The following is a 14,343-nucleotide window of genomic DNA, read 5'->3' on the forward strand; positions in this document are numbered from 1 at the left end:
GGCAACGCTCAGTTATTGAGAAATATGGCGGCGTGCTTGAGGAAGGCAGCTCATGAGATTGATGTTAGGACGCGAACAGATGATGTTCTCTCGGCTGGTGGTGTGGAGTTCAGCTCCTTACTGCTTTCTAAACCAGTTCTGGAGGGTTTGGCAGCTTCCGGCTTTCAGAGACCTTCACCAATCCAGCTGAAGGCGATTCCGCTGGGGCGGTGCGGACTGGGTAGGAAAAACTAAAGTAGCTTCATTTACTCTACAACTCAACTATTTAATCATAATAATAATAATTCCTACTTAGGTGCAAAGTTCGTGCGGTATAAATTAGTTCAGGGATTTCAAACTTTTTGCAGCCACATTTACATGTGTTTTCTTTAGTTTTTTATTTTTAATTTTATTTTTTAAATGAAGTATTCAAATATTATGCTCTTTATTTAACCATAAATATTATGGCTACCTATTTATTACAGCCAACCTTTTTCAAATTAGCAAAGCTTGGTTTAAGGCTGCACAATGATGATGAAATGTAAATTTGGTACATCCATGTACATAATAGGCAGAGACAAGACATGAACTGTAGATAAAGACCTACACATTATGTAGGGATGTAAATTGTTGCTCAGATATTCAGTTAATCATCTGAGAAGCTAAGATGTGAAAACTTAAATCATTATTATGCCCGATACTGACATAGATTTCTTTAAGTTTTAATGGAAGAACCCTTAAAGAAAGAAAGCACAACTTTATTCATCACACACTTAGACTTAGACAAAACTTTTTATTTATCCCCGAAGGGCAATTAGAAGGGCGAAGAGCGGTACATTAAAAGAGCAAGAAAATAAAATCACAAAAAGAATATAATCACAAAAATGGGTGGGCAAAAAAAAAAAGCGTATTATGTACAATATACAATGGCAGGCCTGTTGCCAGTCTCATCTCATTATCTCTAGCCGCTTTATCCTGTTCTACAGGGCCGCAGGCAAGCTGGAGCCTATCCCAGCTGACTACGGGCGAAAGGCGGGGTACACCCTGGACAAGTCGCCAGGTCATCACAGGGCTGACACATAGACACAGACAACCATTCACACTCACATTCACACCTACGGTCAATTTAGAGTCACCAGTTAACCTAACCTGCATGTCTTTGGACTGTGGGGGAAACCGGAGCACCCGGAGGAAACCCACGCGGAGAACATGCAAACTCCGCACAGAAAGGCCCTCGCTGGCCACGGGGCTCGAACCCGGACCTTCTTGCTGTGAGGCGACAGCGCTAACCACTACACCACCGTGCCGCCCCCTGTTGCCAGTAACAAAGTTTAAAAAAAAAAAAAAAAAGCAGCAGATAAAATATGGCAAATAAATAAAATGATGCGTGGATAAAATTAAAATGACAATATGATTAGAATGACATTGTAGTTAAAGTGACAAGGTGATATTGTAATATTGCACATCAGGACATGTGATATTGCACTAGAGTATTGTACAGAAGACTTAAGTTATTGTAACTGTCTTAGACTTCTTAGAGTTCAGGAGGAGAATAACACTTGGAACAAAGGTTGCTCTCCTCCTCTGGGTCTTACAGGCTGGACAGCGGAACCTGCGACCAGATGGCGGCTGCTCAAATGCCGGGAACAAAGCATGAGTCGAGTCCTTAAGAATTCGACGAGCCAGGCCGCTAGCCTGCTGCTCGTACACAGTATTCAGGTGGCGAGCAGGAAGTCCAATAATTTTAGAATTATTATGAACTTATGAAATTCCTCTCTGCATTTAACCCATCTGAAGCAGTGAACACACACTTGCGCGCGCACACACACAGAGCAGTGGGCAGCCATGGTAACAGCGCCCAGGGAGCAGTTAACCCACCAGTATCTCATTTGTATTTATTGGGCTTTTACAGCTATTAGGCAGTTTGATATTAACTGAATGGGTTTAATCCAAGCCATATAGCTATAATATATTCTTTCTTGCTTTTTTTTTTTTTTAAAGATCTTATTGTTCAGGCTAAATCTGGCACAGGAAAGACCTGTGTGTTCTCCACTATTGCCCTGGACTCCCTGGTACTGGAAAATGCTGCCACTCAGGTATTGTAATTATTTTTATTTATTTATCTAAGTATAGGATTAAGACTTTTTCACGAGTCATTTGTGATAGGAAAGTCCCAGCAAAAGTGAAAGGTAAGATGTATAAGACAGTAGTGAGACCAGCTGTGATGTATGGGTTGGAGACCGTCCCCTTAACGAAGAGACAGGAGGCAAAGTTGGAGGTGGTGGAGTTGAGAATGTTACGGGTTGCAATGGGAGGTTGGACAGGATAAGGAACGAGCACATCAGAGGGACAGCACATGTGGAGAGCTTGGGAATGAAGCTAAGAGAGATGAGACTGAGATGGTCTGGGCACATCCTGAGAAGAGATGCAGAGCATGTTGGAAGGAGAATGTTGAGGATGGAGCTGCCAGGCAAATGAGGAAAGCCAAAGAGGAGATACATGGATGTGGTGAGAGAGGACATGAAAGTGGCAGGTGTGGTAGAGAAGGATGCGGAGGACAGGGAGCAATGGAGACAAAAGATCTGCTGTGGCGACCCCTAATCGGGAGCAGCCAAAAGGGAAAAAAAAGATCTAAGTATAGGACTAAATGGTTTTATCATTCAAATTATTGTTTATGCTGTTTTGATTGGTTGAGCGAACTGCGAATAACTGCCTACAAATAATGGTCTGCTCATGCACAGTTATTTCATACCTTTGTCAATGTGGCTTGCTTCCCTAAATTGACAATGAGTTGGCTTGTTTAACTGAAAGTAAAAGCAGTGAAAACGTGAAGAAAAACTTCTCATGAACGTTATCAGTATTTTTAAAAAATTGAATGATAAAACAATTATTGAACTTGGTTCCGTGTCTGCAAATAATTGCTTTCTTGTCACTAACAAATCATATTTTGTCCAACCTCATCCAATAATTGCTTATTATTCAAGCTACTGGTTTCACTGCTTGGCAAGACATAAGAGCAAATCATTAAAGGGTCATTCCCTGTGAATTCCATTCCTTAGAGCTGTCTTGACTGACCATCTCAGATTCGCTTCATACTTTCTGGAAATCATATCGCTGTTTGCAATAGAATAGTGTGCAAAATTTTAGCTTGTAGCTGCAACAGTTTCTGAGATGTAGAGATTTTTTTAAAAAGTGTGTTGCCCTGTAAAAAAAAAAAAGAGTGCTGCAGAAAACGTTACGAAGTTCCACAATTCATTACTTTTGGACGATTGTTTTCTAGTTTGGGATGTCTTTAATTCTAACATAGAATGTCTTCAGTTGCATGTTTCCCATTTATTACCTGCTGTAAATATAAAAAAAAAAAGCTTTGACCCTCTGTCTCCACATTAAAGCACAATAAAATTTCAAATTTACACGTTACTCATGTTAGTTCTTTTTTTTTTTCTATTAGCAATTTTTAAGCAATTTCAGCAAGCCATAAATTGGAAATATGCATCTGAAGACTTTTTTTTTCTTCTTATTTTAGAAGTTAGACATCTTATAAGGCAGCTGGGCCATAGAAGGTTCATGCTGCACGCTACACGTTCACGTGAAGAACCGGACCCTGGGCCATTAAACTTCAACTTTTCTCGGTAGTCGTCCATTTTATCTCCCTAGACCCATTCTGATTGGCTGGTGCGGCGGTGACCTTGGGGTCGTGCATGCATTGACTAGAATTTCCATCTTCACGCCTAGAAAAAAGTGTGCATGTTCATTTCTCGCTTCACGCGTGAAGTGTGCAGCGTGCAACGTGAACGCCGTTCTATGGCCCAGAGCAAGTCATGCTACGTTTGTCCACTTTTCTTTACACGCGTGTAGCGTGCAGCGTGAACCTTCTATGGTCCAGCTGCCTAATGGACAGCAATTCCTGAAAATTTCATGCATCTCCCATGAATAGTTCAAAAGTAATGATTTGTGGAACTTTAACTTTTTCTGCAGCTGGAAAAGACTGAAATTTTGCACCCTGTTTAATGGGAATAGGGGCATGATTTCCTGAAAGTGTAAAGCAAATTTGAGATGGTTTGTCAGGACTATGTTTTTAAAATCTGGTGATTTTGAAGTGGATTTTACCCTGTTACTTTTTTCTTTTCTTTTTTTTTTGGAAATAGGTCCTTGTTTTGGCTCCAACCAGAGAGATTGCTGTGCAGATCCATGCAGTGGTGATGGCGATAGGCAGTGCCATGGAGGGGCTGGAGTGCCATGTGTTTATTGGTGGACGTCCTGTGAGTCAGGACAAACTCCATCTGAAGAAATGTCACATTGCCATCGGATCACCAGGTTTGTGTGGATCAAGCTTAAAGCTTAGTCTAGAATTCTGTCCTCCTCTATAAAACCAGTGGGTAAATGTTTTTATAGAGCAGACTGTAGCTGAGAAGTAGGAGGTTAAGGTTTTTGTTCAAAAGCATAATCATGACTTTCCCCATCCCCATTTGAACTAGGAACCTTCTAGAAACTTTTGCAGAACTGCAAATGCTGAGTCCCCAGAGCCCGTGTTCGACCAGGAGCAAACATCTTGACCTTGTTTTAAAAGCTTGTATTGAAGTTTTATTCCCCCCCAACCCGATGACTGTGTACATCCAATTTGTAGACACTGTAGTGCTTTTATACTAATGGAGGACTGAGAGCTGAGTTCTAGAGAACTGGTTTGTGTGTGTAGAGCGGTGATTTGAGTAAGGAGCTGATGTTCTTTTTAGGTCGTATAAAGCAGCTGATTGAGATGGGAGCTCTGCTCACAGCGAGTATCCGTCTGTTTGTTCTGGACGAGGCGGATAAACTGCTGGAGGAGGGCAGTTTCCAAGAGCAGATCAAGTGAGACACAAGTTATTTCTTCTGCATTTACGTGAACGTATTTATCATATTTAATGTTTCAGTTAAATGAAACTGAGTGTTGTGTAAATTGGATAAGCTTTTGGGTCAATATCAGTACCTCCTTGTTTCAGCTGGATCTTCTCCTCTCTGCCAGCGAATAAACAGATGCTGGCACTCTCAGCTACTTACCCAGAATCCTTAGCGCAGCATCTGTGCAGGTATATGAGAGAGCCGACGTTTGTGCGCCTGAACCCCACTGATCCTGGACTCCTCGGTGAGGCTATACCTCCCTTCTTCCTCCTCCTTAATGGGCACGTGTTATTTCGCAAAGAAAACCAAACGAACAAACAGTCACTCTTGGGTGTGTTTCTCACCCTTCCCATGCAGGTCTGAAACAGTTCTATAAGCTGGTGCACTCTCATGCCCTGCCTCATAAGATTTTTGAGGAAAAAGTGCAGAATCTGTTAGAGCTGTTCAGTAAAGTTCCCTTTAACCAGGCGCTGGTCTTCTCCAATCTGCATACAAGGTTTGTGGTGATCGTTTTATTCATGTCCTGCTTTTCTAAAAGAACATCTTTGTCAGTTATATTCATGTATTATTATTATTATTATTATTATTATGTTAGTAGTTTGGATGAAAAATAACATCCTTGGTAATTCTGCAGAAAGGGAGTGGAAGCCTTCTTCCTGGTCATTTAATTCAGAAAATTTAACTCTTCAGATTCACCAAAACCCCAGATGAGCCGAGTTGTGTATTTTGGTTTATTCTATTCGCATTCACTGGATATGAGCAATTGCACACTCTGATTGATTGATTGGCTACTCTACTACTAGGATATCGGTTCATGTACCGTCTCATCTCATTATCTCTAGCTGCTTTATCCTTCTACAGGGTCGTGGGCAAGCTGGAGCCTATCCCAGCTGACTACGGGCGAAAGGCGGGGTACACCCTGGACAAGTCGCCAGGTCATCACAGGGATGACACACAGACACAGACAACCATTCACATTCATACCTACGGTCAATTTAGGCTACGTTTACATTACTTCAAATCAGCGGATCATCAGATTAACGTTCTTAAAACGATTCGCGTTTACACTAAAACCGTTAGCCGTGCACACAGCAACACCAATACGCGGATACGCTCGGCTCCGCAGGCATCCGCAGGCGGCTCATCGCTTCCTCCTCAGCGGCTGCACTCCAAATCACTCCGCCCTGAACAGCAAGTGCCCTCTGGAGGGTGCGCACTCCGGCCCTGCGCAGCTCACAGAGCGCGCGAGTGAAGTGCACAAGCCACGATTCGGGACTGAGCCGCTGTGTGTGTGATCCCAGCGCATATCACTTACTACTTGCAAGTGGAAGGATGGCAAGCCTAAAGACAATCATATCTACACAGTGGGCAGTATTTGCATCAGTATTTGCAGTATTTTCATACTTTTATACTCTTTAATGAAAGGTGATACAAGGCGGAAGTCCGCGCCGTTTTTCAGCAGTCGCGTCACATGACCAACGCCAGCGAATCAGGAAGGTGGATGTCACAGTGACGTTGTCCAATGAGACGCCAGCTAGAGCTCAGCACAGCGTATCCGCGTATTTTGAATGTTTACACAGCACCGGAGCTGACACGATCTGGATTGAATATGTGGACGCTGGCGGATTCCCGTTTCCAGGCGGTTTAATGTAAACGGACAGTGCATCCGCGAAGAAAACGAGACAGATACGGTCTAGTGTAAACGTAGCCTTAGAGTCACCAGTTAACCTAACCTGCATGTCTTTGAACTGTGGGGGAAACCGGAGCACCCGGAGGAAACCCACGCGGAGAACGTGCAAAGTCCGCACAGAAAGGCCCTCGCCAGCCACGGGGCTCGAACCCGGATCTTCTTGCTGTGAGGCGACAGTGCTAACCACTACACCACCGTGCCGCCCAAGAGATGTATTGAGGTTAAGTAATTAAATTGCCCAGTAATGGCTTAAAAATCGTGTGCGTTTGGCGAATGTTTCAACTTGTGCTGTTTATTTGCATTTTAACTCTGCTGATCTGAAGTGGCTGTGTTCCTCTGTAGGGCGCAGCGCTTGGCTGATGTCCTCTCCTCCAAAGGCCTACCTGCTGTCTGCATCTCAGGTGACGCTCTCAGTTAAACAGCATTCAACAGTTTGCTTTCAAGCAGTTTGTCTAAATGAAAACAGATTTAATATTTGTGTGTGCATGTGCAGGCAGTTTGAGTCAGGAACAGAGGCTTGAAGCAATGTCTAAGCTAAAGCTGTACCAGTGTCGCGTCCTTATCTCCACTGATTTGGTGAGATCAGAAATACCAGTGTGTGCGCACAAACTTTGCCTGTAACACTGTCAACAAGTGAACTCTTCTTTCTTTCAAAGACTTCACGGGGTATAGATGCAGAGAAAGTGAATTTGGTGATTAATCTGGATGTGCCTCAGGACTGGGAGACGTACATGCACAGGATTGGCCGTGCCGGACGCTTCGGTCAGTCTTTGCTTCTGCGCTGCACTCTGTTTATGCAGTTTAGTCTGTTTGTTTTAGTGTTAGGTATCAGACTCCTCCTTTAGTTTCCTTACGTTTCACTCAACCTCATTGCAGGTACACTGCAGAAAATTTGCACTGATGACCTTTGTCTTGGAGTTATAAGGATAAAAATCTGATAGTTTTTTTTTTTTGTTTGTTAATAAAACCCATAAAGTTTTTACCTTCAGTTCAGTTAAAGTAGATATGACTTTTCTATATCTGAAAAAGAAATTTGGGTGAAACTGCAATGCATTTATTGTAGCTGTAGTAAGTAATTTATTGTAACTGTAATGAAAGTTATGTGAAGTACAGTTTCTAGAGAAACGGGATGTTTTGGACTGAAGTCACTTGTGCAAGCCCTTTATAATGAATAAGAGCTTTATGTGAATATTTTTATGCCATATTTTGTAATTTTATTGTAAGCATTTTCACATATATAATGTAAATAATATTTCAATATTAATTCAGGCAGAAACTTATAATTTAAAGGTCTGGATTTGCAAAGATTGCAAGAGAAACTCAACTCTGTAGGGCATTTTTATCTCCATGGTTCACTGTTTTAACCTGAAGCACGTTTACAAAAAATGTGCCTTGTCTCAGGAACTCTGGGGGTTGCAGTGACGTACTGTTGTCATGGAGAAGAGGAGAACAAAATGATGGCCATTGCTCAGAAGTGCAGCTTGGCACTTAGCCCATTACCAGGTAAATGGAGAAAAGGTGCTGAGATGTTAGTCCCTTTGCTGACACACAACACTATTGTCTTTGCTTTGCCTTTTAACTATTTAGAGGCACTTTCATTCCTAAAATGGATTTCAACTACAGGAGTGTGTGGTTTATTTTATTTTTATTTTTTTTGTTGTCCCCCAAGGAAATCTAGAATTATATAACCAAATTTCTCTTGGCATTCCAGTTGTAAAACAGCTGCTTTCTGGCTTTTGTATTTAAAAACCCAGCTTGAGTATGACACATGTCTGAGCCTTTGCCCAGATGATGCCACCGCTATGTGTGACTAGGGGTACAAGATGCCATGAGAGCATAATTATTGGCTCTCATTTCAGGAAGGGTGGCATTCCTCTTTCCCCTTTAGATCTGAGCAAATTTCATGTATTTGTTAAATCATGTTTATAGAATAGTGCAGGTCAGTGTTGTGTCCAAGTTCAGTCTTGAGTCCCCAGTGTTTTGAGTCCAAGTCATTAAAGAAAATTTGATTTGATTTGAGTCGAGTCTGAGAACAAGACTCCAACCGCACCATTTGACGGTGGCTGTTGCTGCCTTTATGCGAAGCCATCTGCTACTCTGTTGGACTAATGGTACTGCTCAACTGACTCATTTTAGTTAATAGGCTACAGATAAAAAGCTAGTTCATCGCTCAGCAAGCCCCGCCCAGTATCAACAGAGCAATGAACATAGCATGTCACTTCCTTCTCTGGGTGGAGTCTCGCCAGATGATTGAAGTTCAAAGTTGTCTCCTCGATAGTTCTTCTACATATGGAACACACAGTGAACACCCCCCCCCCCCCCCCCCCCCTACGAGAAGTCTGTACAAGCAAAGCAGACAATCCTAGGGGCGTCTCTCCAGGCATTTTAGCACCATTTAACGTTTAATTTGTTCCTGAGCATGAAGTATGAACAGGTGAATGTGCATTCTCTTGCAATAAATTAGTATAAAAATTAATGTAGATAAAAATATCTTATGGCATGTTACAAAAAATAAAGAAAAAATTTGAGTCCTCATCTCCAATTTACGAGTCTGAATGCAGTTAATGCACGAGTCAAGTCCAAGTCATGGGTGGGGTTTACGTTAGACTGTATCAGCGGATCATCAGATTAACGTTTTTAAAAACAATTAGCGTGCACACAGCAATGCCAATACACGATTCGCGTGCACACAGCAACGCCAATACACGGATACGCTAATCACATGACTAATTCGGCACGTAAGTTGAGAAATGTGTCAGTGCGGCTCATCGCTTCCTCCTCAGCAGCTGCACTCCAAATCACTCCGCCCTGAACAGCGAGTGCCGTCTGGAGGGTGCGCACTCCGGCCCTGCGCAGCTCACAGAGCGTGCGAGGTAAGCGCACGAGCAGTGATTCGGGACTGAACCGCTGTGCGCAAGTCACTTACCACTTGCAAGTGGAAGGATGGCAAGCCTAAAGACAATCATAACTACACAATGGGCAGTATTTGCATCAGTATTTGCAGTATTTTCATACTTTTATACTCTAATGAAAGGTGATACAAGGCGGAAGTCCGCGCCGTTTTTCAGCAGTCGCGTCACATGACCAACGCCAGCGAATCAGGAAGGTGGATGTCACAGTGACGTTGTCCAATGACGACGCCAGCTAGAGCTCAGCACAGCGTATCTGCGTATTCTCAATGTTTACACAGCACCGGACCAGACACGATCTGGATTGAATACGTGGACCCTGGCGGATTCCCGTTTCCAGGCGTTTTAATGTAAACAGACAGTGCATCCGCGAAGAAAACGAGACCGATACGGTCTAATGTAAACTTGGCTATGAGTCGGTCTTGAGTACTACAAGCCTGGTGCAGGTATTCCACTTCATTGCATGAGGAGTGTCTGGCTTTATTGGAAGCACAGTTTAGCCCTTAACTTTATGAAGTTGTCCCCAATTTACACCCCCTTTGTTTGTTTGAGTGCATGGAAGTCAAAAATGATACAATACCGAGCTCCAAATTCCCACTTCTGAGGCATGCTGAATGTAACATTTAGTTGCATTGGATTCTTAGGGGCAGTTCTGAATCCCACACAGGGTGCATTAGACTGTAAAGTCGATATAATTTTGAATCTAATTCCTTCTGTGTCTGTGTTGTCTCTGCTCATTATGTTTTTCTGTGGTGTTCCTCAGATCCAATCCCAGCAGAGTTAATGGAAGAGCCGTGTGATTGGAATGTGATTGTTCAGCCTCCTTCAAAAAATGACCTTGCTCTTTCCCTTGGATCCAATGTAGAAAAGAAACAGCCCAAATCTGAGCAGACAGTCTCCAAATCCCCCAAAGAGCCTCAGCACAGACTTCTCACTAAAGAACAGACTGAGCGTTACAGTCCTGCTAGAACACAAAAATCCAGTATTGACAGGAACAAGGTCAAAAAAGCTGTCACTGGCCCTGACCATTTACACAGTGCTGAAACACTAGAGCCTCGTCCAGCTCTTACGAGGAAGGAGATGCAGGAGGCCCTTCCCAAAATCCCTCCCCTGCCCTCTTTTAAACCTCAAGCAGTGAGACCTGTGTCCTTCACTGAGGCCCTGGCTGACTTTGAGTCTTTTATGACCACTGGTTCTGGCCGAACAGTCGAGATCATAAAACTGTATGGAACACATGAGGTAAACACTTTAGCTGATGAGCAACAGAAAAACAATGCTGACGGCAGTGCTGGAACAGATGGGGCTTGTATTAAATCTTATAGTAAACATGAAGAGCAAGTCTTAAGAGATGAAATTGCTCAATCTGAGCAGTCAGTGGGTTCAACCTCTAGGTGCATGGCTGGTAGCTCTTCTTCCTCTTTAGACAGTGAGTCTGAGATGGAGACAGAACAGAAAACGGATGCCTCGGCATCCAGCTCTCTTTCCAGTGCCCCAAACCTGAACTGCGGCCCACAGCACGTTGTAAAATTATCAGCACGCACAGCCAGTATGGCAAAGCAGCCCATCAAACTCAGACCAAGTCCTTCCAAACCTCAAATCAAGACTCATCCTAACAATCACACTCAGGCTGTTCAGCACTGCAAGTCAAGGTCAATGTCTGAGGAAAAGAGGGCTGGGAAGACTGCCAAGGTAAAGGAAGGGAGCTGGAAGACACGGAGAAGGACACAGGAGGAGGATGAAGAAGAGGACGGTGAATCCTCTCAAGAAGAAGGGAATGGACATGAACAGGACTACTGGAGAGCATGTTACCAAGCCTGGAAAGAATATTACAGCTCTTTGAGTTCAGCCTCTTATTACCACTCACATTATAACTGGCTAGCTGCATATCGCATGAATGCTGTATACATGATGGAAATGATGAAACGCTGATTTAAGAACTGTAGAAATCTCGTATCTGGGGAGATGCAGGAAACCCGGTGTTAGATGTATAGCACATGTAGGAGGTCTGAACCTGAGGTGATACATTAGTGCCGAAGAGTCAGTGTTAAGAGAAACTGACTTATGGCACTGATTATTTTATCATGGATCAATGAACAGTTCTCACTTTACAGTGTACTTATAGTATTGGATAATAAAAGCCTCCTGATCGAAATAACAGGAATTAATTAATGAATTGTAGTGGATCTTAGGTTGTTGTAGGGATAAAAAAAAAAGAATGTCATAAGTAGTTTTTTACTTTTTAGTTTTGGCGTTCACTTGCCAAGTGACTAAATGTGTACAAATGTACTTATCCAGCCACTTGTATAATTTCAGTATAAACCCTGCATGGATTACTGTGATTCTGAATCCAGCATATTAAAAAAATTTGCTCCTTACTCATGCCAGAAGTTCAGCATACATTACACCCATACACCAATGCTTTCCCATTTCACAAGTCAAACACAAGCCACTATTTCTCACTTACAAAGCAATACATTATTTGTATGTCTACCTTATTTGTATGCGCGCTTGCAGTCATACACCCCTACTCAAACTCATTAGTTCACCAGTATTGGACTAAAGGTGGTGATGTAGGTGGTGATCTAGACGTGACTCCCATCAATGAGAGGCAGAGTGCAATTCCCCAGGACCTACATGACTGCACTTTTTTCTCTAATTTTAAGAGTTGACTTAAGTTTTCTCTCCATGTTTGCCCTCTTTTTTTTTTTTTAACGTGTCTGTTTTTGAGTGTTAGAAAGGCACTATGAAAATAGAATGTTGTTGTACAGTTATATGGTCTGGGGTGTAACCTGGAAACATGCCTTGGATAGGATGCCAGTCCATCAGGGCACTATGTACACACACTAACACGTTTACAGCTAAAGGCAATTTATCTAGCCAGTCCACCTACCAGCATGCTTTTGGAGATGAGAGGAAACTGGAGAACATTCACAGAAACTCCACAAAAACAGTAAGCTGGAGCTGAGAACTTTACCCACTGTGTCACCATATTGTCCTGTATTTTATGATGTGTCTCATAATGTCTTTTGTTATTTGCTCCTTCTGGGTTAGTATGATGCCTTGAAAAGGGCAGAAAGAAAACGAAAAACAAAATAATCCTGCCTTTTAACAGCCTATTAGACGTTTACAACTTAATAAAATTGAAACAACATTTAAATGATTGTCAAATAATTTGATAAATGCCAAGGTTTCTGTTCTGCTTATATACTGGCTGCTATAGAGTATCAGGTTCTACTGTAGTAAGGTTTGACTTATTTTCAGCAATTTGCCCATTTTTAACCTTGAGCACTTGACCGAAGGGTTTCTGCATGACTGAAAATCAAATTGGCACAAAGCTAGTGTACTTATGTGCACAACAGCCTCCTGCGCTGTGATTGGGCAGTAATTCACTCTCACAAACAGGCTGGCAATCTGACAACTGAGAAGTCTTTCACATTTCCTTATCACCTATACAAAACAGTGAAGTTTGTCCATAGAGGTTAACAGAATCTTACAAGATATTTTAGTATAGCGCTTTGTATCAATCAAGCAAACATACTTGAATTGAAAGAGATTATTTTGGATTTTTCCTCTCATTATTTTCTGTCAGAGTCCTAAAAGGCAATCAGAATTCCTTCAGCCTCAGTGATGAAGTGATCTTGTGTTGATGACCTGTAATCAGAGCACACAATACAAATTAGAGGAGCTCCACATACTGTCTGAGGTGACCTTTCTGTGTAAAAACTATGGCAGATAAGATTTGACAATTGCAGATTTCCTTCAGTATGCTTGTAAGAACAAAATAAAAGCTCCTTAAAATTTCTTCATTATCATCAACAACATCTTTGAGCGAGCCTATTACACTAGCCAACAGTTGCTTATAGGGACCTTTCAAATGATGTCATCGTAACTAAGGATTTGTTTATGCGACCATGTTGCCAGGCAAGCTTTGTGTTTTGACAATGACCGGCACAAGTGTTTGTAAGCTCAATTCAGTAAACATTTACAGATAAACCTATAGAAGTTACATCTAAAAGAACAATGTCAGAGACCTGTAGTGCTTTTGGATGTAATAACAGACATGGAGATGAGCCTGGTTTAACTTTTCACCGTTTCCTGCTGAATCCAGAAAGAGGAGAAAAATGGCAAGCTGCAGTTAAATGGGAAGACTGGATGCCAACAAAGCATTCCCGTGTGTGTGGAGAACATTTTATATCAGGTTAGTATGAAAGCTCTGTGCATCTGTTATTTCTCCCAACACTTTTTTGTAGCTCAAGGCCATTCAGTTATAAAAATCCAATAGAGCTAGATCAAGGCTACATCCACACGACAACGGCAACGAGATGTTATTTAAAAATATATCGCGTCCAAATGGGCAACAATCAGTAAAATATCAGGTCCATATGGCAACGCAACGCTTGCTGAAAACGATGCAATACACATGCCACACCTCTAGGGGCGCTGTAAGACGGTCCCTTCGGAGACACCAGAACAATAGAAGAAGTAAGGATGCATATTAGCCACAAAGTCAGGAAAATCTGTTTGTAAAATTACATTATAATGACCAAATACAATGAAAAGTATTTTTCCAGTCTCACCTGTGAAAGGTAATCCCATGTGATCTCGTTTGGATGGCAAACCTGTTGGTACAGTTAAACGCAGCTAATCTTTATTCTCCGCTTTGACCTCTCCAAAATGGCGGCGAGGATGACCTATGATTCTACACGGAAGGCGGCATCTTTAATGGTCCGGAATAAATTGAATGCTAATTAAATAATGATTAATTTGCTCCTCTACGCCCTTTTTGAGGAATGTATTGTAGGACTTAAACCCACATCTGAAGAGGTGAGATCGCTCTTTTTTTCTCTATTTTTGCTGGCGGGATTGACTCTCTCTCTCTCTCACTTT

At 42.2% G+C, this 14,343-nt stretch overlaps 1 protein-coding gene across 1 annotated transcript; it reads left to right on the plus strand.

Annotated features, from left to right (window-relative positions):
* Positions 1-11,831, plus strand: ddx20 (DEAD (Asp-Glu-Ala-Asp) box polypeptide 20). Its single transcript, XM_060932242.1, has 11 exons — positions 1-220; positions 1,981-2,075; positions 4,128-4,296; positions 4,713-4,827; positions 4,959-5,101; positions 5,215-5,353; positions 6,890-6,948; positions 7,041-7,123; positions 7,204-7,309; positions 7,949-8,050; positions 10,220-11,831. The coding sequence occupies exons 1-11, from the start codon at positions 25-27 to the stop codon at positions 11,383-11,385; spliced, it is 2,373 nt and encodes a 790-aa protein (XP_060788225.1). The 5' UTR covers positions 1-24; the 3' UTR covers positions 11,386-11,831.
* Positions 11,832-14,343: the final 2,512 nt, after the last annotated feature.

This window comes from Neoarius graeffei, chromosome 10, assembly GCF_027579695.1.
Source record: "Neoarius graeffei isolate fNeoGra1 chromosome 10, fNeoGra1.pri, whole genome shotgun sequence".
Taxonomy (NCBI): Eukaryota; Metazoa; Chordata; class Actinopteri; order Siluriformes; family Ariidae; genus Neoarius; species Neoarius graeffei.